The sequence below is a fragment of the Mastigoproctus giganteus genome, chromosome 3 (genome assembly GCF_048544385.1).
Source record: "Mastigoproctus giganteus isolate SK-2022 chromosome 3, ASM4854438v1, whole genome shotgun sequence".
NCBI classification, from domain to species: Eukaryota; Metazoa; Arthropoda; class Arachnida; order Uropygi; family Thelyphonidae; genus Mastigoproctus; species Mastigoproctus giganteus.
In genome coordinates, this window is record NC_143577.1 from 221,337,895 (window position 1) to 221,361,276 (window position 23,382).

Consider the following 23,382-nt stretch of genomic DNA (forward strand, 5'->3'; position numbering starts at 1 on the left):
TTAGGCAAAGTCCTGGAAAAAATGGTTCAGAGGCAGTTAATGTGGTTCCTGGAAACTAACAACTTGTTAAATAGTAATCAGTACGGGTTTCGAAAAAACCATTCACCTTAGACGTAATGATAAAAGCAGAGGCAAATATACGTAATGCCTTCATAAGGGGACAGCATCTGGTCATGATTAATCTCGATATTGGGAAAACCTTCGATACCACCTGGCGATATGGTGTTCTTCAAGATCTTCATTCTTTCAGCTTGAGAGGTCATCTACCACAATTTATACAAAACTTCCTATGCCATAAAACTTTTCAGGTCAGATACATGAATATTTTTACATTTGAACAAGAGGAAGGTGTACCACAGGGTTCCATTCTCAGTCCAACATTATTTGCAATAAGAATCACAAACATGACAAGGGATGTACCAAATACAGTACAATCGTACATGTTTGCCGATGACCTCATTATCTCTACTCAATCCCAAATTATGAACACCATTGAAAGGCAACTTCAAATTGCTATAGCTAAAATAGAATCATGGGCATTGCAGAATGGTTATTCCCTAGCAGAAAAGAAGTCTACTGCTATTCATTTTTGTAAAAAACAGGAACTACATCCGGATCCAGAAATATTTTTAAAAAACAGCCTGATTCCTGTCACTAACAATTTCTGTCTGTTGGGGTTACATTTAAATAATAAACTTAATTTTGCTTCCCATATAGTGTACCTCCTATAAAACTGACTATCCTAACTCTTAAAAAACTGACTATCCTAAGAGCTGTCTCTGCTATGTCCTGGGGTGCTGACAGAAGCTCTCTCCTACATCTCTATAGAGCTTTAATAAGATTGCGCTTGGATTATGTAGCATCTGTCTACGACTCCGCCAGGAAAAGTTTTCTATTACGTCTGAACACCATCCAGCATAGTGCCCTTAGGATAGCTGTTGGAGCCATCAGAACATCTCCAGTTCACAGCCTGTATATTGAGACAAATGAACCCCCTCTGCATCTCAGAAGAAAAATTTTGTTTAATTATGCTGCAAAGATTGGAAGTATTCCCGCCTACCCCAGCTGGCAGTATCTGTTTGATCCTCAACACACCCTGCTATATCACAATAAACCTAATGAAAACCGCCCCACAGGGATGCGACTGCAAGAACTCATGATCAGTTGGAAAATTAACTTTAAGGTTAAATTCCAAGACCTTGCTACTCCTGAACCTCCCTGGACTGAATTCATACCTCTCTGTGACAATTTATTTTCAAGATGGGGAAAATCCTCTCTGGCAAATACCAACTTTCAACAGATACATAAATTGCATTCTTTGGAAAACTCAGAGAAAGTTCATATCTATACTGATGGCTCCAAAACAGATGCAGCTGTTGGTGCAGCAGCAGTTTCTGCCACTTTCTTAACAGCTGCCTCTCTTCCCACTGAATGCAGTATCTATACTGCAGAATTATTTGCAATAAAACTGGCTCTAGATAACATAAACAAATATCATATCAAACAATCTCTGATATATACAGACTCTTTAAGTGCAATCAGTGCCTTTCAATCTACCTTTCCACCCGTTCTTAAAGAGATCCGGTCTAAATTATTTTACCATCAAACAGCCAACCACAAGGTTACCTTCTGCTGGATTCCTGGTCATGTTGGCATCCAAAGTAATGGTCGTGTGGATGAGGCTGCTAAACATCTCGACTCTGGATCTTACAATCAACTGAAAGTTCCCTACACTGACTACAAATCCATTATTAAACAAATGTTGGAAACAATGCTCTCACCTCTGGCAATCTCAAACCAATAATAAACTGTTTAGCAGGTGACAAGAAGTAATTCTGGCAAGGCTTCGCATCAGTCATTCACATCCAACTCATCTGAATTTGCTTTTTTGGAGAGACTCCTCCTCAGTGCTTCTTTTGCCAGTCCCACCTAACAATAAAACTTATTCTCATTGAATGTCCCCAACTTTCATCTCTCCAAAAATCCAGCTTTAGCTCCCTCTTCAACTTGCAGGAACCCTTAACCTTATCACATATTCTTGGGAATGAAGCAAATTTCGAGGATCTGTTTAAGTATTTAAAACGCATAAATTTGTATAATAGCATCTAATCATAATGTGAAATCAGTGATACCTAAACCATGAACAGGCACAATACGGCCCAAGAGGCCCTTGTGCCAAAAGCCTAAAATACAACAACAACAATTGGTGGAACAGACTTTCATCTTTTGTTGTGGAAGTTGATAGCCTAAATAAATTTAAGGCTGAGCTGGACAGGCATTTGGAACGAACGGAGGGGTGAAATGGTGTTTTTTTTTTTTTTTTGGCTGATGCTGCATAAGCTTGCTTTTTTGCATTGTATGCCTCTGCTAATGCTGATGCTATCAGTATTTGATATACTTTATGAAATCTTACAAGGGTCTGTATAATCTGATATAAAAAGAATATTATCGTTAACTCTTTTTAGAATTTTAAATACATTTAAAATATTAGTTATTTCTTGGCCATTTCACAATTCAAATTACTTATGCTTCTATCCATTATAATATTAAATGGATATGGATGATATTACAAACTGCGCACTTTTAAACTATTTCTTCCATTTATTTCAAAAATATTGATTGGTTCTCATAAAGGGTACTTATGTGCCTGCTCATGCAGGTTTTTTTTTTTTTTTTTGTTACACCTGCTTAAGGGTTAATAAATGGAACTGGATTTTATTTCTTCTTTTGAAATTTATTTATTTTGTTGTATTCTCTCCAGTTTATTATTAAATTTTTTAGTTTATTATTTTATTTATTTTGTTGTGTTCTCTCCAGCCAAACTGACATTTAGTTTATCTGGTATTTTGTCCAAAAAGTATTGAATATCTGATATTCTATTGCACCATATTTTTGTTACTTGTGATATAATTTGGAAAATCCTAAAATATGTTTATAATTCTGTTAGATTACTGGAAGTCATATTAAATACTATTGGGTATTTAATAGCAGCATAACTGTTTAAATATTCTTCATCATCCTGATAATTTGATAATATAGATTTTTTTTTAAATTAATATGTACTTTAGGAATGTTTTTAATTAATATGTATTTTAGGAATGTTTTTTTTTTTATTATTATTTTTTTTTCAGGTATACAGGCACACTTTTCTAGCAAAATATAAAATTTACAACATCAGCAACGAGTAAGTACATTTGATTACTCTCATGAAATAATTAGATATCAAAATTTGTTTAAGAAATTATGCTGCTTATATATATAAATTGTGTATATATTAATAACACTGATGTGTTAGAATCAAGAAACAGCAATGAGCTTAAGATGACACTTAGATATAATTGTAATGATATATCAATAAACAAAAAGTAATTAAGTTAAATATGTTTCAAGCTACAGACTTGCTAAAAAATCACTACCATAGATTGCAACATCTTCAGTATCATTTTGTTTATTCATAGTTTCCTTCTGATCCCTAGCATTGGCAGTGAGTTGGTATTCGGTAAATTATTTGAGGTGACAAAAAATAATTAAATAAATAACAAAGCACACAAGAAGAAATACAACGCCATTATATCTGTTAAATAAGAAAAAAGTTTGTGCATTTTTTTAGAACTTCTCTTACAACTCTTATAAATACATGTATACACTGCACAACCACCATGACTAGAGAAATTTTCTACTTCGTGTTAACTATTTTCCAGTGCATCAGTTAATGATGGGCCATGCAATTTTTGTGGTAACGTATGGGCTTTATATCACAATGTTTGTACCAGTGTACATTTATACTACCCCAAGACTAGAGCTACCCTTTATATATTCATTAAATACTGTAATTACTTTGAATCTACTATACTTGTTTGCTTTAAAATTGAAAAATTTACTATATATATGCAGGTACATATTGTACATTGCATATCTTTTTTTCTTCGGGTTCTATGTTCAATTTGAACGTAAATTAAACGTTGGAGTTGAACTCTGTCTCTTGCTTTGTGAAATAGTTCTTGTGTCGTAAGACCCGCTCTCCATTCTTTGATGTTATCAAGCCACTTATTTCTCTTTGTCTTCCTTTTGCACTTTTGCCTTTAATCTTCCCTTGCAGGAATAGTCTCTGCAGGTCATATTGTGGGCCTCTTATAATATGCCCAAGATAGGCAGTATTTCTCCGTGAAGTTGTAGTTAATAGTGTTCTTGTAGTCCTTGCTCTCTTAAGGACCAGCTCATTGGTGACCTAATCTGTCCATGTAATTTTGAGCATTCTTCTCAGTGTCCACATTTCAAAGGCTTCCAGTTTCCTAGTTTCTGCTTTCCGCAGAATCCAGGTTTCACATCCATATAGGAGAGTGCTCCATATGTAGCATTAAGCCATTCGATATCTTTTCTGGAAATCCAGTCACAGTTTCGTATAAAATAATTTTATATTCAATGCCACATTGCATATAAATATAGAAATACTTCATAAAAATGACTTCAGCAACTGTTCAGTAATAAACTGCACATTTCTGTATGTAAAGAAAGTAAATGAAAGTTTTACTTCCATATTCCACTTAGTTCTTCACTTAAGGAAAATACATTATTCACAGTCTGGGATACATTTGCTAATAGAGACCACAGCTAGCTGGTGAGAAGCCAGTAAGCTTTGAAACAGCTGTCCTGATAGTGCCTCAGATTTTTAAATGTAGAGTGGATTCCCTGTTCTGAAGAAGTTATACAATTTAAAAAGAAATTAACAACTTAGGAAGAATCATGGATAACAATATTTGTCTCCAGTTGAACATGAGCCCAAGCCTTAGTGCCGAGGACCTGATGCCCAGTCTTCAATGAGAACAAGAAAGTTAAGTAGCTTTCAATCACAGAATTCTTAAAAATTCTGCATCTGTTGGTTTATGTGGACCAAGGCCCTGGAGGCACATAATGATTAAATTTTACCACTGCATCAAACTCCATTTCATCTGTATCTTGTACGTAAGTCTTCCATCAAGTAATCACACTATCATTTATCATCATGTTAAATTCCATATATGATAACTGCTTTGGATTCTTGCATAATAAACTTACATTATCTATTTAGATGTATTTTCACATTGTTAATCTTTGCTATATCTTTTGTTTAAAATTTACATTTCTGTATTTTCCAACTCACCAGAAACATAACTGTTTCTTTCTCATTTATTTAACTGTCATTTGTGATTTGTATAATTGAAAAGATCCATTGGTCTCTAACCATTGCAATTGGTAAGAGATTCCTGCATATAGGATGTGTTAATTACCAAGAATATCAAAAGGCCATTAATTTTATGTATGCTCATGAAGTATGGCAAACAAATTTAATGAATTTGAAATACTCAGATGTTTCAAATTAGTAGTGCAGTTATTAATTGTGTTTATGTGATAAAGCAGGTGAAATTGTTTCTTACTTGCTCTTGGAAAGAGTAGAAGTGGGAGAGACTTTTGCTGCCATTGTGTTGATTTCATTGATATTAAAACAATATAAATGTTTAATATTCTTTTCTGTAATTCTGTAGGCATATAGTTAATATTAGAAGCATTTTAATTCTCTTTAAATTTATAATAATATGAACATGACTTTATAATGTAATTGTATAATTACTTTATAAGCATTACACTGTAATATTTACAGTGCAATGTTACTATTGTATCGATGCTTTTCTTGGTTTAGTGTAGTATATTTTTAATTTAAAATTAAACTAAATTCATGCTTCAGACTATGAGTAGCAAAGTAAATAACTCGTAGTAGTAGTAGTAGTAGTAGTAGTAGTAATGCTTTCGCTTGGGGGGTTACTTCCAAGGCAGTTCTATGAATCAGGGCTTTATAGTATGTGCTACCTCTGGCATATTTGTAAAGCAATCTGTAGTGGGACATGATACAGCCAAACAGGGTGCCTTTGTGTGTTCGCAATGCAAAGAGCAAAGAGTGTGAGGAGATTATTGAAGGACAATATGGAAATTATGAGGAATTATTGAAAGACATTATGGAAATTGTGTTCTAATGGGTATATATGAGAGCTTGAAGAACACAGTTGTTTCCTTGAAAGGAATTAAAATGAGAGACTGGTCACCCATTGAGCTGCCCAGCTCAGTTATAGAACCCACAGTCATGCTTTAGGCAACACAGCAGGATTTATAAAGGTAGATGGTGCCAGTTATAAGGTGCCAGAAGAAATATATTGTAAAAAAAAAGGAAATAGAGGAATAGGTAAAGGGTGTGTCTGCCAGAAGCAAAATTAATGATGTTGTAGAACAGCTGTCATCTTTTAAGGGTACAAAAGGTGATATTTTTGTACACATTGGCACAAATGTTATTAAGAATAGTGATGTGATGATTTAATTAACAGGTTTAGAGTAATGTTGAGAAAAAAAATTGTTGATTAGGATAAGATTTGAAAATGTCTGGATTTTGATCAGACATAACAGTAGGATTACATAATGAGATCCTTGTCAATCAATTGAATCCTGAAGAGATTGAGCAAGGCTAAAGAAATAGCATTTCTCTCAGCTTGGCTTGTACTTGTTAAGAGTAGAAACTTTTTAAAGGGATAGGATAGGATACACTTGAATATAAGGAGTGCAAGAATATTATCTGATGCTATAGAGATAGCATTGGATGAGACAGAAAGCTGCTAGTTTGTGGGAGAGGAGGGAATACATACACAGACTTATAGTTTAACAACAAGGCAAGAATCAATTTCACCGCTGCAAAGAGAGGTGAAATTGATTCTTGCATTGCTTCTATTGGAACATGCAGAAACCTGGAAAGCAAGGTGTGGGGGGGACAGGATTACAAGACTTGCTTGGGTCCTCAAGGGATAACAAATATATGGCCTATGTTAGGTTTACTGAGATAAAAACCAAGGACACATATACTTGCATGTACACTAATACTAGAAGCTTAGCAAATAAAGTTCATGAATCTGAAATACAGGCACTCCCTGACTTACATAAGGGTTGTGTACCATGGAATTCTGCATAAGTCAAATTTTATGTAAGTTGGAATTTCCCTAAAGGTTTATGCAGCACTCGCAACTATGCTTGCTGAATTTTATTGAAGAAAAAAAGAAATGTTCGACGAACATGTAAATAGAATTTTTTATTCAAATGTTTTTTTTATCTCATGCGTAGGAAAAATTACAAAAAAAAGGGAGGGGACAGGCATAAAGTCAGCAAATTTTACCTTTCCAGCATCGTTGCAAAAATCAATGTCTCCAGCTATATAAGTATGCCGCTGCAGAGGTTGAGGGCTGTGGAAATTTAGAAGGGTTTTTTCCAACACATCACAAAATTTCTCTGCTGCTGCAGAATCAGCACTGGTGACTTCACTGCATGCTTTAATGTTGTGGAAACCAGCGCGACGCTTGAACCTATAAAACCAGCCGTTGCTTGCCACCGACTTGGCTTGGAGTTTGCTGTACTTATCCTTAATATCTTCATAAATACTTCTTTCTTCTGCTTGAATGGCCATTGGACTCAGGTGCACTTGCTTCTGAATCTGATTTTCCATCCATATTATATATGAGGCGCCTCCGTAGCCAGGTGGGCAGGAGCAGCAGTGCGTAGCACACGCTTCTTGATTAGACCGGGGTTCGAGCCCGTGACCACCAAATACGGAGGATGCGGAAAAGTCAGGGAATGACCACCGCATATCCCCGGAGCAATATAGCCTTAGTTGCTAATGCTCCTAAAAACCAAGTAACAAACAACAACAAACATATTATATATGATCACTATTTATTTTTATTAATAATATGGATGGATGGATTTAATGTTTTCATTTCACAACACAGCACTTTTTCATAACATTCTAGAAACTTCTGAAACTATATTTATTTATTTCAAGTTTAAGGGACAGTTGAATTTTAGAGGACAGTCTTTATCCCCATATAGTATTTTTGTCTTATTAAAGCCAAGGTTTTACTGTACCAGATAAATGTTTTTATATATATATATATATATATATATATATCCAATATTTTAAATTAAATAAAACATAAGCCAGTAGTATGGCAAAAACTATAGAGCGAAAATTAACATAAAAATAACCCAAATAAACAAATGAACGAAAAAAGAAATAGACATAATAGTAGCCCGATAACCCTTATATTATTTATTTATTTATTTATTCCCTTTATTATAATTTAATTTAAGTTAATATTTAATACAAATCAATGATAGTATATATATATATATATATATTTTTTTTTTTTATCCTGGAGTGTAAATTATGCTCACATCAATGACAGCAGATTAAGGAATGCAAAATTAAACCTCGAATGCAGTATTTACTAGATGATGAGAAGGGAAGGTTATGCTCCTAGCTACTAAGCAGATAGAGCCAAGAAGAGTGTATGTAATAGGCTAAAACTGTAAAGGTAATATTGAATCATTCTGGTATGATATAAGCATTGGAAGAACAGTAATGAGATTAGGAGTAAGGTATAGGCCAAATATAAAGCTATGGTCTCTTAATAATGAAGAAAGGCTATCAGAACAGCATATGGTATTTTAGCTGCAGTATGATATGTCGGAGTTTTGCTAATAGGAACAAGAGGGGCCATTGTTTCATTATATAAAGCATTGGTTAGGCCAGCATTTCCCAAACTGTTCAGTGAGATGTGAACAAGTGCTCCATGAAAAATCATAATTAATAATTAAAAAAATAAAACAAAATAAAAATAAAATTTGTAGCGTACATCACTTTTGTATCATTGTAATTTTTAACATAATTTTTTTTGGTTATTAATATACTGGGATAAACTAATAATCAAATAGACCTCAGAACACTTTATCTTGGCAGGATTTTGCATAGAGGTAATGACATCTATGAAAAGTAGCAATGTAGTGATCTAATATGCCATTCATATGCAATTTAGCCTGGAGTACATGGGTTTGAAGGAGAGGTGGAAGCAAACCAATATCGTAACTAAGCCTTGTATAAATTTTTTTTTTGATAATTATCAGTATTTCAAAATATTATTATTAAAATAAATGACCATGGATTTGTAGTTGAAAACGAACTTTAAAACAAGAATCAAGTACTTCTAGTATTGCAACCGTGGTCAATGAAAATGAATACAATATTGTCATACCTCAAAGTGAGGATGAACAATCTCAACCTTTTGTTCCCCAAAAATCCAAAGTGAAAAAACAGGAACCAACTAATAGACCAAAACGAAAGTACAATAACAGTTATTTGAATTTTGCCTTTACATGTGTTGGAAATAAAGATGCTCTTGATGCACAGTGCATTGTATGTAATAAAATATTAGCAAACAGTTCTTTGGCTCCCGCTAAACTGATTGAGGTGTATAAGGCCTTGAATGGTTTGAGCAAGCTCAATGCTGATGGGATTCTTCCTCTTGCTCAGATTAATCGCCTGAGGGGACATAAATTCAAATTGAGGAAAGACAGTTGTAAAATAGATGTGCGGAAATTTGCCTTTAGCCAGAATGTGGTTGATTGCTGGAATAAACTTCCATCTGTCATCGTAGGAGTTGACAGCTTAAGTAAATTCAAGGCAGAACTAGACAAACATTTGGAGTGAATGGATGGGTAAAATGGGAAGGTTTTTTTTTTTTTTTTGGCTGATGCTGTATAAGCTTGCTTTCTTGCATCATATGACTCTACTAATGCTAATGTTAATGCTAACTTGTGTTTCGTAAGTGTTCCATAAATATATTGTGAGATAAAAAGTGTTCCGTGATTAAAAAAAGTTTAGGAAATGCTGGGATAGACAATGCCATACAATTCACATGTGGGTTGATAGAATTGCTGTTCTCCCTACACTGGATGGGAAGGACTCGAGATGAGAGTTCGAGTCCCATTGATAATGGGGTAATTTTTATGTGCCTTTTTCACAACATGGCTGAGTTAGTCAGTCTCAGGCAACGGTAGCATAGTTTTTTCTCTCAGAAATTAGAGTTTTTCATCCAGCAAAACAGAAAATTGACCAAAGAACACATGCAGACAGTGCATGCTGAGCAGTATGGCCTTAGTTGCTGATGCTCCTAAAAAACCCTATTACAACAACATGTGGATTTCAGATTATTCAGACATGGAGAACTGATCTGTGTTTAAACCTTCAGGTGAGTTGAATAAATTAAATAAAATGAGTATTTCAATTTTTCATGTGACACAAACTAGAGAATCTGTACTTAAATTACCCCCTAGCAGGTGCATCAAAAAAAAAAAAAAAAAATTGAAGAGCAGCTCCATGGTTTACTTTATACATCATTCAGCACCTTTGGGATAAAAGCCAAAAAAATTTTAAAATGCTGAATTTTATAAATTTAGTCTTTATTCTGACATTATACTGGATAATGATTACAAATATCTTTAGTAGCAGTAGATAATGATAACAAATATCTTTAGTAGCAGTAGATAACGATAACAAATATCTTTAGTCTGGTTATCCAAAAATAATTATTTCTCAACTACCCCACTTCCAATACTCAACAATGCAAAGTGAGCAAAGTCAAAAGCCCAAAAGCCAGATCTCTGGAATTGCCATGCAGTGCACTTGAAATGTAAACACAAATCATAAAGAATTTTTTGCAGCTATATGTTTCTATTTAAAAAATAATTATGTAGATCAAAAATGAGCATCTTACATGAAGAATGCTAAAATGTATACTGACACAAGTCTAACAAATAATTTAAGTTTTTTTCTGATTTTGGCATACTAAAAGTGCTTTTGGTGTGCTTTATACAGGGGCAAGTCTGCCCAAGGACTAAATTCATTCATACTTATAAATTTTTTCAGGAATAACCTTAACTTCATTGGCACTATCTTCATGAAATAGAATATTAAAGCAGGGTAGGCTGGCAGCTACCATTAGTCATCCATGCATATTATTGTGTGTACTAAAAATTCCTAATCATATTTTTGTGGATATATTTCTGCACATCCTACATGTTGCATGTGTAACATTTCATCACATGTGGTTTCTAAAACTGCTTCTTTATCCGAATTTTCTCTTTACCATTTCTTAGTGAATATTATTGTATTACAGTATACACCAAGTGGATAGAAATCATGAGATTCCTACCTAGTAGGCCCATCTTCACACGGATAATGGCAGTCACACGGCGGAGCATTGAGTCCGCTAGTTCAATAAAGTGTTCCATCCATATTTGCTGCACTGCTGCCCATAATTCCGTCACATTCCTAGGTAGAGGGCCCAAAGCTTGAATGGACCTTTCTACAGCATCCCAAAGATGCTCCACAAGGTTCATGTCTGGTGAATGGGGAGGCCATTCCATGGTGGTAAAATCTGCAGACTGCTCTTTGAACCATGTTCTTGTCACCACGGCTCTGTGGGGAGGTCCATTGTCCTGTGTGTGCACGATGACTCGGAAGGGTCATTTTGCCTAGAAATCTGTCCAATTTCTAGCCAAAATGATATATCTCTTTTGGGGATTAGCCTGACTTCTAATCTCTCTTGGCACAAGCACATTACAAATATTGCTTCCTCTGCATCTAAAAAACTTGGTTTTCTCTTTCACTCTTGGCATTACTTTTCTTTCAAACAGCTGTTCACTCTGTACAAATCACAAATCTGCCCTACCATGGAATATTGTTCCCATATCTGGGGTGGTGCCCCCAAAACCTCTCTCAGACTTCTTGATTCCATTCAGAAGAAGGCAGTTAGGTTAATTAATGATTCATCTCTAACAGAGTCTCTCCACTCGCTGTCTCATAGACGTACTGTTTCTGCTGCATGCCTCTTATACAGATATTTGGGCACTGTTCTTCTGAATTGGCTTCTATAATTCCCGCTCTCTCTTTCAAAACAGTCTGAACATGTGCTTCCAACATCCATTTGCTGTCCAACTTCAAACTCACAGAACCAACTTTTCATCTTCCTCTTTTATTCATTCGACTGCTGATTTCTGGAGCAACCTTCCTTCATATGTATTTCCTGAAAATTAAAATCTACAGAAGTTCAAGTCCAATGTCAACAAATATCTTCTTTTGTCTTTTCAACCTCCAACCCAAGCACGGTACTAAGTACTATAGGTTCTAATACCTCTTGTGTTTGGGGTTTACATAAAAAAAAAGGGATGTAGATGGTCTACAAGGATGGACATGTAACCTGGACCATTCAGAGATGTGTCTAGACATATCAGAGGTCCCAACATGTGTCATTTGAACATGCCCCAGACCAATACCGACCGTCCACCTGCCTGAACAGTTCCTTGTTGATGTGATGGGTGCATAGCTTTGTGCAGTTTCCAACAGATGTGCACCCCTCCTGTCTGCTCGAAATAATTGTAAGTGGGAGTCATCAGACCAGGAGACCTGTCTCCAATCATCCAAGGTCCAGTGCCAATGTTCTTTCTCCCAGTTAAGGCATACAGTCCTGTGTCATGGTGTTAGCAATGAGACTCTGGTGGGTTGACGGCTCCCATAAAGTCCCGCATTGAAGTCAGCAGTGATTTGTTTCACTGCCGCTTTCTGGTTGGCTGAAACAATGCGAGACAGATGTTGATGGCCATGATGAGATGTTATTCTGGAAATGGCCTATTCCCTATACACTCTTGATCTGTCGAATGGGGCTAGTGCAATTTCTCTACCACCTCCGCAATAGAGTGACCCATGCGTTGGGTACCCACTATCATCCCTCTTTCAAAGCTGGTTAACTCACGACATTTATCCCCACTGACATTGAATTACCGTTTACGTGAATGCAATGTACCTATATACCTGCCAGGCCGTGGGTTTGTCCACTAGTGAGAAGGGTGACAGCATTGCCCAGGAACCAGGTATCCCATGAATTCTGTCCTTTCAGTGTATTATAAACTGTCAAAGAATATATGCATCTATAACACTATAACAATTACCCATTCTTAAGACTATAAGCACATAAAGTCCCTGACAAATTTATAACAAAACCTAATCAAGTCTGTAGCTATTAATAGAATTTAAATTCATTAACTTTCATTTTATACATTAATTTCTCATTTATTTACCTAATATAGATTTGAGTGGTACTAGTTTAATATTTAAAGGCTTTTTTCTGTGCCATGGGTAACTCAGTTCTTAAACCCTCTCTCAGGCATGTGATTTTTGTAAGGGGCTACAAAAATCACATGGGAGTGCAATAGCACACACAGTTGAGTTTACTGTGGTTCACACTTATGTGACTACCAAATATGGTTAATGATTATGTTGTAAAAATAAACTCTTCTGACCTATGTGATCATGGCAAAGTATAAAACAGAACATTTATTTATTTTAGCCTTACTTTTGTACTTGGGTCTGTCGTGGTCCAGTGGTTAATGCACATGGCCACCAGTAAAGACATAGGTTCGAGTCCATATGCTGCTACAAAAAATGCATGGTCTGTTGTGACTGTAATGTTGAAAATCTGACTGCCATTAATAATGCAATATGCATGCAGTAATGATGAATTTGTAAGCTTTTCCCACCTTGGTTGTCTAGTGTGATATGAGTGACAAAAGAGTGGTACCCAATCTTTTGTCACTCATATCACACTTGAAGTGAAAAGACATATTCACAGAACACCTAAATAGTGATTACCATTGAACTTAATGGGGTTTTCCCTAATCTCATGGCACACCAGTTGGGAACTGCTGGTCTGGAGAATAAATGGGAATTTTTTATATACTCCATTTGGGGAATAAAAGGCAAAAAATATTTGAAAATTTTGTGCTTTAAAATTGTATTCTTTATACTGGCACTACATTGTATAATTAAAACAAATAATATCTTCAGTAACAGAAAAAATTATTTCCTGACTAATTGCTGAAACCAAAGCTTTACAGAAATTCAGTATGGAAGTGGGTGAATTGCACATTTTGCACACAGTTACCATTTAGAATTTTTTTTTTTATTGCTATACTTTTAATCAGTTCTAGAAATACTAACTAAACTTTTTAAGGTTATACTCTTCCAATTAAAAAATGTTTAATTAAAAAAGTTTAATTCCATGTGAACTAAGTTGTTAGTGTACTGGGTATTGAGCTATGCCTTTATTATACATTTTAGGTGGCGCCTCCGTAGCCAGGTGGGAAGGAGCAGCAGTGCGCAGCACACGCTTCTTGATTAGACCGGGGTTCGAGCCCGTCACCACCAAATACGGAGGATGCGGAAAGGTCAAGAAATGACCACCGCATATCCCGGAGCAATATGGCCTTAGTTGCTAATGCTCCTAAAAACCAACCAATCAATCAATCAATCAAATATTTTAGGCAGTTAAAACTATCAAGTAAGTGAAAGTAGCCCCATACTCTACTACTTAAGAGTCTTGTTCTATTATGACAGTCCTGACTTTGAGGATCATTATCAAGTGTTTATTAAGTGAATTGGCATGTTCTATGCAATAGCTCTCTCTCAAATGTCTGAATTGATTGTGAATTCCCATATAAACTTCTTTCTTTTGTTGGAGGTTAATATTCTGGTAAAGTTTAAGGGACAATGGATAAGCAACTTTGGCTTTGGAAAAAGCATGATAAAAGGGATATGGGTTGTACAAATATATATATATATATATATATATATATTTTTTTTTTTTTTATGGCTGATGCAGCAAAAATCTAGCTTTCTTGCATCTTATGGCCTCTACTAATACTAATGTCTTCCTCAGTTTTTAAGGCTATACTCTTTGAATTAAAAAATGTTTAATTAGAAAAGTTTAATTGAAATCTTCTCTGCATATATAATTATCTATTAATAATATTGAAATTCATATAACACGCCTTTAAATTTTTAAGGTTGTGTGCGTATGCACTGTGCATGAACTAGGGTTCTTCTAGAGGATTAAACGTGGTATTGCTATTTAGTCAATTTAGTCAAATTGAAATTGGTTCTTTATTAAATAGTCTTCCCTTTCTTTAGATATATCTTTTCTCTGTTGCCTGATTCTTCTGATGCTCAATTGCAGTATGTTACATGGGGTCCAAAAGGAAACCAAATTGTAAGTACTTGAACATTAATGCAAGTTAAATTTGGTTAAACACAGTGATAATTCTGAAAGCTTAAAATGGCTACTAAATTGATTTTTACCTTTATATTTAAAAAAATCAGAAATTGAAATAATCAGTGTTCAGGTTGGCATATAATTATGTTCTAATGAGTACTGTTATCCATATTGGCAAAACAGTTTAATTTTTTTTTTTTTTTTTTTTTGTATTAAAGTTGCGCTTCAAAACTTTTATACTAAATGCATGGCCCAGTAAAAATAATACATTTTGTAAATAATACAAAATGCATGCCCATCAAATAATACAAATATAAAATAATTAAAATTATTTTATTTTTAATAATTTTATAAAAAAAAACAAATATAAAAAATAATACAAATATAAAATAAACAAATATATAATAATACAAAAATAAAAAAATATAAAATAATAAAATAATACAAAATGCATGGCCCAGTAAAAATTAAGACCATTTCTGCTTAGTAAATGATATTCTATTTTACTAATATTAATCTGTTTTACCTTGGACAATAATTTACTAAATGCAATGATGCATAACTATTTATCATCAAGGCCATTTATCATTGACAATTTTAATTTGCAGGCTACACTGAGAAAATTGCAAAAGTGCTTGTACGGGCCCTTCTTTGTTCAACCCCAGGGGCTCACATCTGGTGAGTATGGGCTTGGCACACCCAGGGTCCTGAGCTGGATATCTTCATTCTTCTCTTTCTTGGTGATTCCTTTCTACTTCTCTCTCTCTCTCTCTCTCTCTCTCTCTCAAGGTAACTTGGGAATTTTTTTTTTTTTTTTTTGGCTGGTGCAGCATAAGCCTCAGGCTTCCTTGTACCATATAGCTATAATAATAATAAAAAAAAAACATATGTTAATGAAGTTGAATTTCATTTAAAAAAATTCAAGAAAAATCTAAGAAAATTCTTAGCTCAGAATGCTATGCTAAGAATTTTTTTTCTTTTTATGAAACAAATGGATAAAAATCACCTTTATTTGCTTTGCACCTAGTTTCTTAGGCATTTATGAAGTTCACTTCATAAAGGCCTAAGATTCCTGATGAGTTTGGCAGTAAATGTTTTTGTTGATTGTTAAACTATTCAGATTTAATTCTGAATGGGTTATGTTTTTTCTTTTATTTTCCTATCCATATATCTCTGCCTTTTCAAAATCTTTGCTTTCTTTTTTTAAAATGAAATAATCTTAGAAAGTTTTAACACTACAATTGCATATTTGTTTATATTTTATAGTATCAAAGCATTTTGATATGTTTATTTAACAAGTGTGTTGACAAGAATATTTGCTGTCTAATCAATCAGTTTAATTGCTTAGATTTTTTTTTAAAATTTTCATCAATGAGAATTCTTGCTTTGAGATGTTAAGTGCTTCAGCAGAGAATTTGATATGATGCTATGTTTATATAGAAGTCTTTTCATAGCCATTTGTGGAAAATTTAGTTCCTTGTACTTGAAAGACAGTTAATCACATGCTTGGCAGTTGAGAAGTTATAAACTTGGATCACTGTTTTTGTTTAATGTAAGGTTCAGGAGTGATTTTTAAAAACATCTTGAAGTTTATCTTGTTGAAACCCTTAAATGTTATTGGGATAAAAAAGAGGATTCTTTTTCCCCCCAAAAAGAATCCTCTTTTTCCCCCCTTTCTACTACAGTAGACTTTCAGAATAACAGCACCTTTAGGGATTCAAGATGCCATTATTTTGATTTTTCCATTATCTAGAAAGTTTTATTTTTAATATATTTAATGCAAAAATAATGAGGCTAAATAAGAAATAGAAAGATTAAAAATGCAAAAAATTTTATTAACTGCACATAAAAAACATAAACCTGTTGACGATCCAATATTATATTCTCCCATTAATATACTCCTACTTAAACCTGTTCTATTTTCTATTAGCATTAACATTAGTAGATTTACAATGTTAGGTATACAATGCAAGAAAGCAAGCTTATGCAGCATCAGCCAAAAAAAAAAAAAAAAAAACAACCTCCCATTTCACCCCTCCATTCATTCCAAATTGCCTGTCCAGCTCAGCCTTAAATTTATTTAGGCTATCAACTTCCACAACAAAAGATGGAAGTCTGTTCCACCAATCAACTACATGCTGGCTAAAGGCAAATTTCAGCACGTCTATTCTACAACTGTCAATTTGAATCTGTGCCCCCTCAGGTTCTTAATCTGAGCAAGAGCTTAATCCTATCAGCATTCAGCTTGCTCAACCCATTGAAGGCTTTATATACCTCAAACAGATCACCTCGCAGGTACCTATTCTCCAGACACTGCAATTTGCAGAACTTAACCCTTTCTTCGTAAGAGTACTCCCCTTTGTTCCTCTCACCAATCTTGTTGCCCTTCTATGTACTCATTCTAGCAACTCTACATCTGTCCTAAAATGAGAAATCCAGACTTGTGTACACAGTACCCTAGGTGTATCCTGACCATTGCCTTGTATAACGGGATAATCACATCCCTATCCCTGCTAGCAAAATTCCTATATATCATTGACAAGACTCCGTAACCTGCCCTGGCAGCCCATCTGCACACTCAGTGAACTTCATATTTGACTGCACAATTACCCCCAGGTCTTTTCCACTTCCCTGAGTGTAAAACCACTCCATTGGTAGGTTTCTCTTCGGTTATTGCTACCCACGTGCAGTACTTTGCATTTGTCAATGTTAAACTTCAGTTGTCACTTCTCGGCCCATTTGCCCAACTTATCTAGATCCAGTTGGAGTAGCATACTGTCTTTACTGTCGTTAACAACCCTGCCAACCTTTGTATCATCTGCAAACTTGAACATTAAACCTGATGTACCTTCATCAATATCATTGATAAATATACAGAACAACAATGGGCCCAACACCGAACCCTGGGGAACTCCACTAATAACATTTTTCCAAGAAGAGCAGTGTCCATTGATTACCACTCTCTGTCGTCTCCCACTCAACAATCCCTTTATCCATTGTAGCAACTTACCCTTAATGCCATACCTCTCCAATTTGTACAGCAGTCTTCCATGTGCAACAGCACCAGAAACTTTCCTGAAATCCAAGTATATGATATCAAAATTATTTTTTGCATTCTGTTTCTTTATGACCACATCATAGTATCCAATCAAATTGGTCAGACAAGACTTCACTTTAACAAACCCATGCTGTGTCTTATCCGTTATTGCAGTCTTGTCTAGATTATCCTGCAATGCTTCTTTATCCAGTGATTCCATTATTTTCTTTGGAACACAAGTTAAACTAACAGGTCTCTAGTTACTTCTGTCACCTTTTGAACCCCCTTTGTGATTTGGTGATACATTTGCACACCTCCAGTCCATAGGGACCTCTCCCGAGTTCAAGGAAGCTCTCATAATTTTGGCTAAGGGTTTGCTTACTTCTTTTGCTGCCTTCTTTAATATAACTGGATAGATACTGTCCACCCCAGGTGCCTTCCTTATGCTTAACTTCAACAATTTCTCCTCCACTTTGCTCTCAGTTATTACAAAATCACTTAGCTCCCTGTTAGCGTTTGATAAACTTCTGGCACTCTCATCGAATAACTCCTCATGTGTGAACATAGATGCAAAATATTCATTCAGTTTATCAGCTACCTGAGCATGATCATCAATAGTCAACCCATCTATGTTAAGTGGTCCAATCTGATTCATCCCTTTCCTTCTAGAGTTTACATAAGTAAAGAACTTCTTGCTGTTTTTCTTTGCATCCTTTGCCAAAGATTTCTCGTAATCTGCCCTCACCTGCCTAACCTCCTTTGTGACTTGATTACAGACTAGTTTATATCTGCCATAGGCTTCTGTGTCACCTGATATTTTATATGCATCCCATAAAATTTTTCTTCTCTGCCACGAGCCTCATTAATTCATTCCACATCCATTTAGGCCTAATCCTTGAACAGTGTTTCTTAGTTGGAATGAAATGCCTGTTCCACCAATGAACTACATGCTGGCTAAAGGCAAATTTCCTAGTAGCCTCCAAAATTAAGTCCCTGAAGGGACTTAATTCAATGTTGGTAACATCATCAGTTGATCCCACTATACAGAATTTAAAAACTGTCTGAGACCCCTGTAGTCACCTTTATGAAAGCAATAGCCCTTCCCTTTTGCCTTGTTGGTAGTTACATCTTTAAGTAATTCCCACATCAGTACATTGTGATTACTGTCACCCAGTGGTTCCTTTATCTGCAAATTTTTAATGCATGAATAATCACTGCTGATAATCAGATCAAGAGTATTACTCCCTCTGGTTGACTCTCGAACATGCTGCTGTAGAAAACCACAAAAGTCTTGCTAGTGTGCAAGTGACCAAACCACAAGTTCCAGTCTATATCTGGAAAGTTAAAATCCCCCATTATAAGACATTCTGATTTACTGGCCCACTCTATTTCTCTGTGCAATTGCTCATTATACTCATCAGATTCATTATGCCTATACACCTACTCTCATTTTTTTCCTTTCCCAGTGCTTATGTCACACCAAACAGGCTCAGCATTGCATTGTCCACCAACATCAATTGGATGCACTTCCTTAGATTTTATGTGTTTCTTAACTAACAGCATAACTCCTCCCTTCCTGTCCTGCTTATCCTTTCTGTACACATTGTTCTCCTCAAATTCCAATTCTGCGCTGCTCATGTGTGTGTGACACCACATCTCTGATATCCCAACAATATCTGCCTTTGATGTCTTGACTAGCACTTCAAGCCCATCAAATTTATTAACTATACTCCTAGCATTGCTGTAGATGCAAGCATACATGCACCTGTTTCTACTCTTAGTTACCCTAACAGAGCCCATGTATTTATTTGTTCCACTATGACTCCTGGCAGTCCTGGTAATCTCCCATTGCCTTGCTTTCCAGGCTGCTGCTCATTCTAATAGAACCAGTGCAAGAATCACTTTTGCCTCTGCCTACAGCCACTGTTAACCTTTTAGTCTGTGTATTCCCCCAAACTAGCAGTTTTCTGACCCACCTAACACTGCCTCAATAGCATCAGCAAATATTCTTGCACCCTTTCTATTTAAGTGTACCCCATCGCTGTAGAAGCAGTCTCTCCTGTCAACAAGCTCAGACCAGGCTGAAAAAAAATTCTACCCCTTGAGCCCTACATAATCTCTCCAGGGCCGAAATGATCGACAAGGCTCTCATCATATACTCCCTCCTATCGTGTCTGGGCAGAATTGCAGACACTTTCACATTCAACCCTAACTCGTGACTTTTTTTCCAACATTGACCTGTGCTTGAGTAAATCTGCAGATCTCTTACTCTTAATGTTATTAGTTCCAACGTGTACAACAATATCACCTTTTGTGCCCTTATAAGATGATATCTGCTCTACATCATCAACTTTTGCCCCTGGCAGACATACCCTGGTGCTGTTCCACCTATCATTCTTGCTTAGTATATTTCCTGTCTTCCTGACAATATAGAGTCACCAATAATAAGTTCATTTGGCACCAGTGCATTCTACTTTGGAGATTGCCTCTGTGTTGCCTGATGCACAGGAGTGAGCTCTGCCATTGAGCTGGGCAGCTGAGAGCTTGATGGGCTCCTCATATTAATTTCTTCACAGGCATTTACTCTACACCTCAAGCTCTCATAGACGTCCATCAGAAAGCTGAGTTAGCACCTAATTTCTTGACACTTTAGACACCTAGTACACAAAGGCATCCTCCTTGGCTAGATCATGTCCTGTTTTAGAAAGGTCGGCAAACATTTTGCGTTTCAGACATTTTTTTTTGAGACTGTGATGTGTTGGAGAATTGCCTCCTTCGTTTCTCCCCCCAAGTCACAGCACTCTCACTAGTCTGTGATGTTTGCTTCGCACCTCTAGTGTGGGTCATTATTTCCGCTTAAATATAATATAATTAACAATTAAATTTAATAAGATTAATAATATTTTTGATTAATTGATAATACTATAATAAGCTAACAGATTCCTAATTGAGTGCTTCATATTATGCTATCTAGTTTTACTTTATACCTTACACTATCAGTTCAAGATATACAGGGTGTTTCAAAAGTGATGGTCAATAATTTAAAGGTGAACTGTACAGTCTGCAATATGCAAAAAAAAGCTTAGTAAACATGGGTCCTTAAGTGAATCATTTTCGAGATATTGCACATTTCTAGTTGGGATCCACCACTGACTTGTTTGTTTAGGTTAGGCAATGCTCATTCTCTCCCTTTCCCCTCTCAATGCTCTGAGACTTAGCAGGCATACTAGTACTTGTCGGTGCCCCTGTAGCCAGGTGGGAAGGAGCAGCAGTGCGTAGCACATGCTTCTTGATTAGACCGGGGTTCGAGCCCATCACCACCAAATACGGAGGATGTGGAAAAGGTCAGGGATGACCACCGCATATTCCCAGAGCAATATGGCCTTAGTTGCTAATGCTCCTAAAAATCAAAATAACAAACAAACAGTAATTGTCAAAGGATAGTCAACATGAAAAGAGGTTACAGCAACGAAGAGTACTTAAATCCTATGGATTTTTGTATCTGGGGTCATGAAAAAAGCTTTTTGTACACTTCTGACATTAACACAGTTGAGGAATTGCAGCGTCAGATTTGAGCCATTCAGAAAATCAGAAATGACCCAGGAATGCCTGAGAGGATTCACAACTCAATGCAGAGAAGACTACAAAGCTGCGCACGGATTCAAGGACTGCATTTTGAACACCTTTTGTAACATCTGTAAAATCCTGTGGTGTTGAAACCAAAAATTAAAAATGTATTCTCTTATGTTTAATAAAACCACTCTTAGCAAAGGATTCACAGTTTTTTTTGCTAAACTAGTGCTCCCATAGTCAGTGGCAGATCTTGACAGAAAATGTGCATTATCTCGAAAACAATTCGTTGGCAGCCCGATGTTCACTGGGACTTTTTTGTGCTTATTTTATTTTGTACTTTTTACCTTTAAATTATTGACCATCATTTTTTAAACGCCCTGTATATACGTTAAGCTATTTCTTATCGACTACAATATGGCAGCTAGTTCAACAATATTGGTGCCAACACCAGGAGTCATAAGTTCCAAAAATCGCAAATTAAAATCAAAATAAGAAGCAAATGAATGCTACTAAACCTATTTAATATCTCTGTAAAACACACTGTAGTATGTTAATTAAATGTTCTTAATTATTCTTCTTTTCTTCTCGATATGAGGTTTATTAACTTTAGAAGCCATAGTGAGGGGTTTTTAATTTAAAATAAATGTAAAACAGCACTATAATCCATGATATCAGTACAGAATTCACATATATGTTAACGTGCCATTATTTATATCATTACTTAAGTCCAACAATTTGCAAAACATGAATCATTGATTTACCATACACTCTTCATTTGCTAGATCTGTTGGGCTTCATTTTTGTTCCTATGACACAGTCATAAGAGTTCAGTGATGAGTATTCCAGAAAGTAAACACTACAGAGTTGTTGCAATGATCCACATTCCTGGAACTTTTTGAGATTATTAGGTTAGTATTAGTATTAGCCACATGGTGCAAGGAAGCCTATGGCTTATGCTGCACCAGCCAAAAAAATAAAAAATAAAATAATAATAAAATAACAAAAGAATAAATAAAATAATAATAAGAAGAAAATGTAAAATATATATATATATAATAATAATTAATAAATAAGAGAAAAGGAAATGGACAACCTAAGCATTTCCCTCCTCCCGTAGGTAATTATCCAGCTGACCTTTGCATTTCCCTAAACTGTCAGCCTCTACCACCCATGCAAGTAACTTCTTCCAGTAATTTATAACTCGCTGGCTAAAATAAAACTTCCAGTCTAAACAACTCCCCCCCCCGTAACTTGAAATTATGCCCCCTAATTCTAGAATCATTTATAACCATGTCATGTAATCATGTAATTCATATACGTCCTTATTCATTTTGCTTATGCCTCTCAGAGCACACCTCAATCAAGTCTCCTCTAAGGTGCCTAGTTTCCAAACTCTGCAACCCACGTATTCTGGGTAGGTTGTTTGTATAGGCCCTTTTTTCTTGTAAAAATGTAACTATTAGGAGTAAAAAGTTTACTTTTTTTCCCATTATTTTTGTGCATGTAATTTTAACAGAAAAATATGTGAATAGGACTTAAATATGGTTGAAACACCCAGCTACCTGAACATTTGCATTATTTTCTTGTAATTCCCCAAACTTCAATGATGTTTTCCAAAAGCTAAACTGTCATTAAGTGTGTATTCAGTTAGCACTTGAGTAAATGCAGCAGGCAATTTTTACACTAATCAGTGAGGATTTCTCGAATTTTTAATAGAGAAATTAGAACAAAAGCTTTCTTGAAAAAGTTACCAATCAGTGAACAGTAGTATTATTATGCAAAAGAGCTAAAACAAATTCATTGGTGGGTACCCAGACA

General features: G+C 35.4%; 1 protein-coding gene across 1 annotated transcript in view; it reads left to right on the forward strand.

Moving 5' to 3' along the window:
- LOC150088762 (dipeptidyl peptidase 4-like) overlaps positions 1 to 23,382 on the forward strand; it is a 238,037-nt gene that overhangs the window by 111,539 nt on the left and 103,116 nt on the right. Inside the window, exons 6-7 of the mRNA XM_090370316.1 lie at positions 3,132 to 3,184; positions 14,873 to 14,951. Coding sequence (XP_090226442.1) covers positions 3,132 to 3,184; positions 14,873 to 14,951 — 132 coding nt within the window. The remainder of the gene's footprint in view (positions 1 to 3,131; positions 3,185 to 14,872; positions 14,952 to 23,382) is intronic.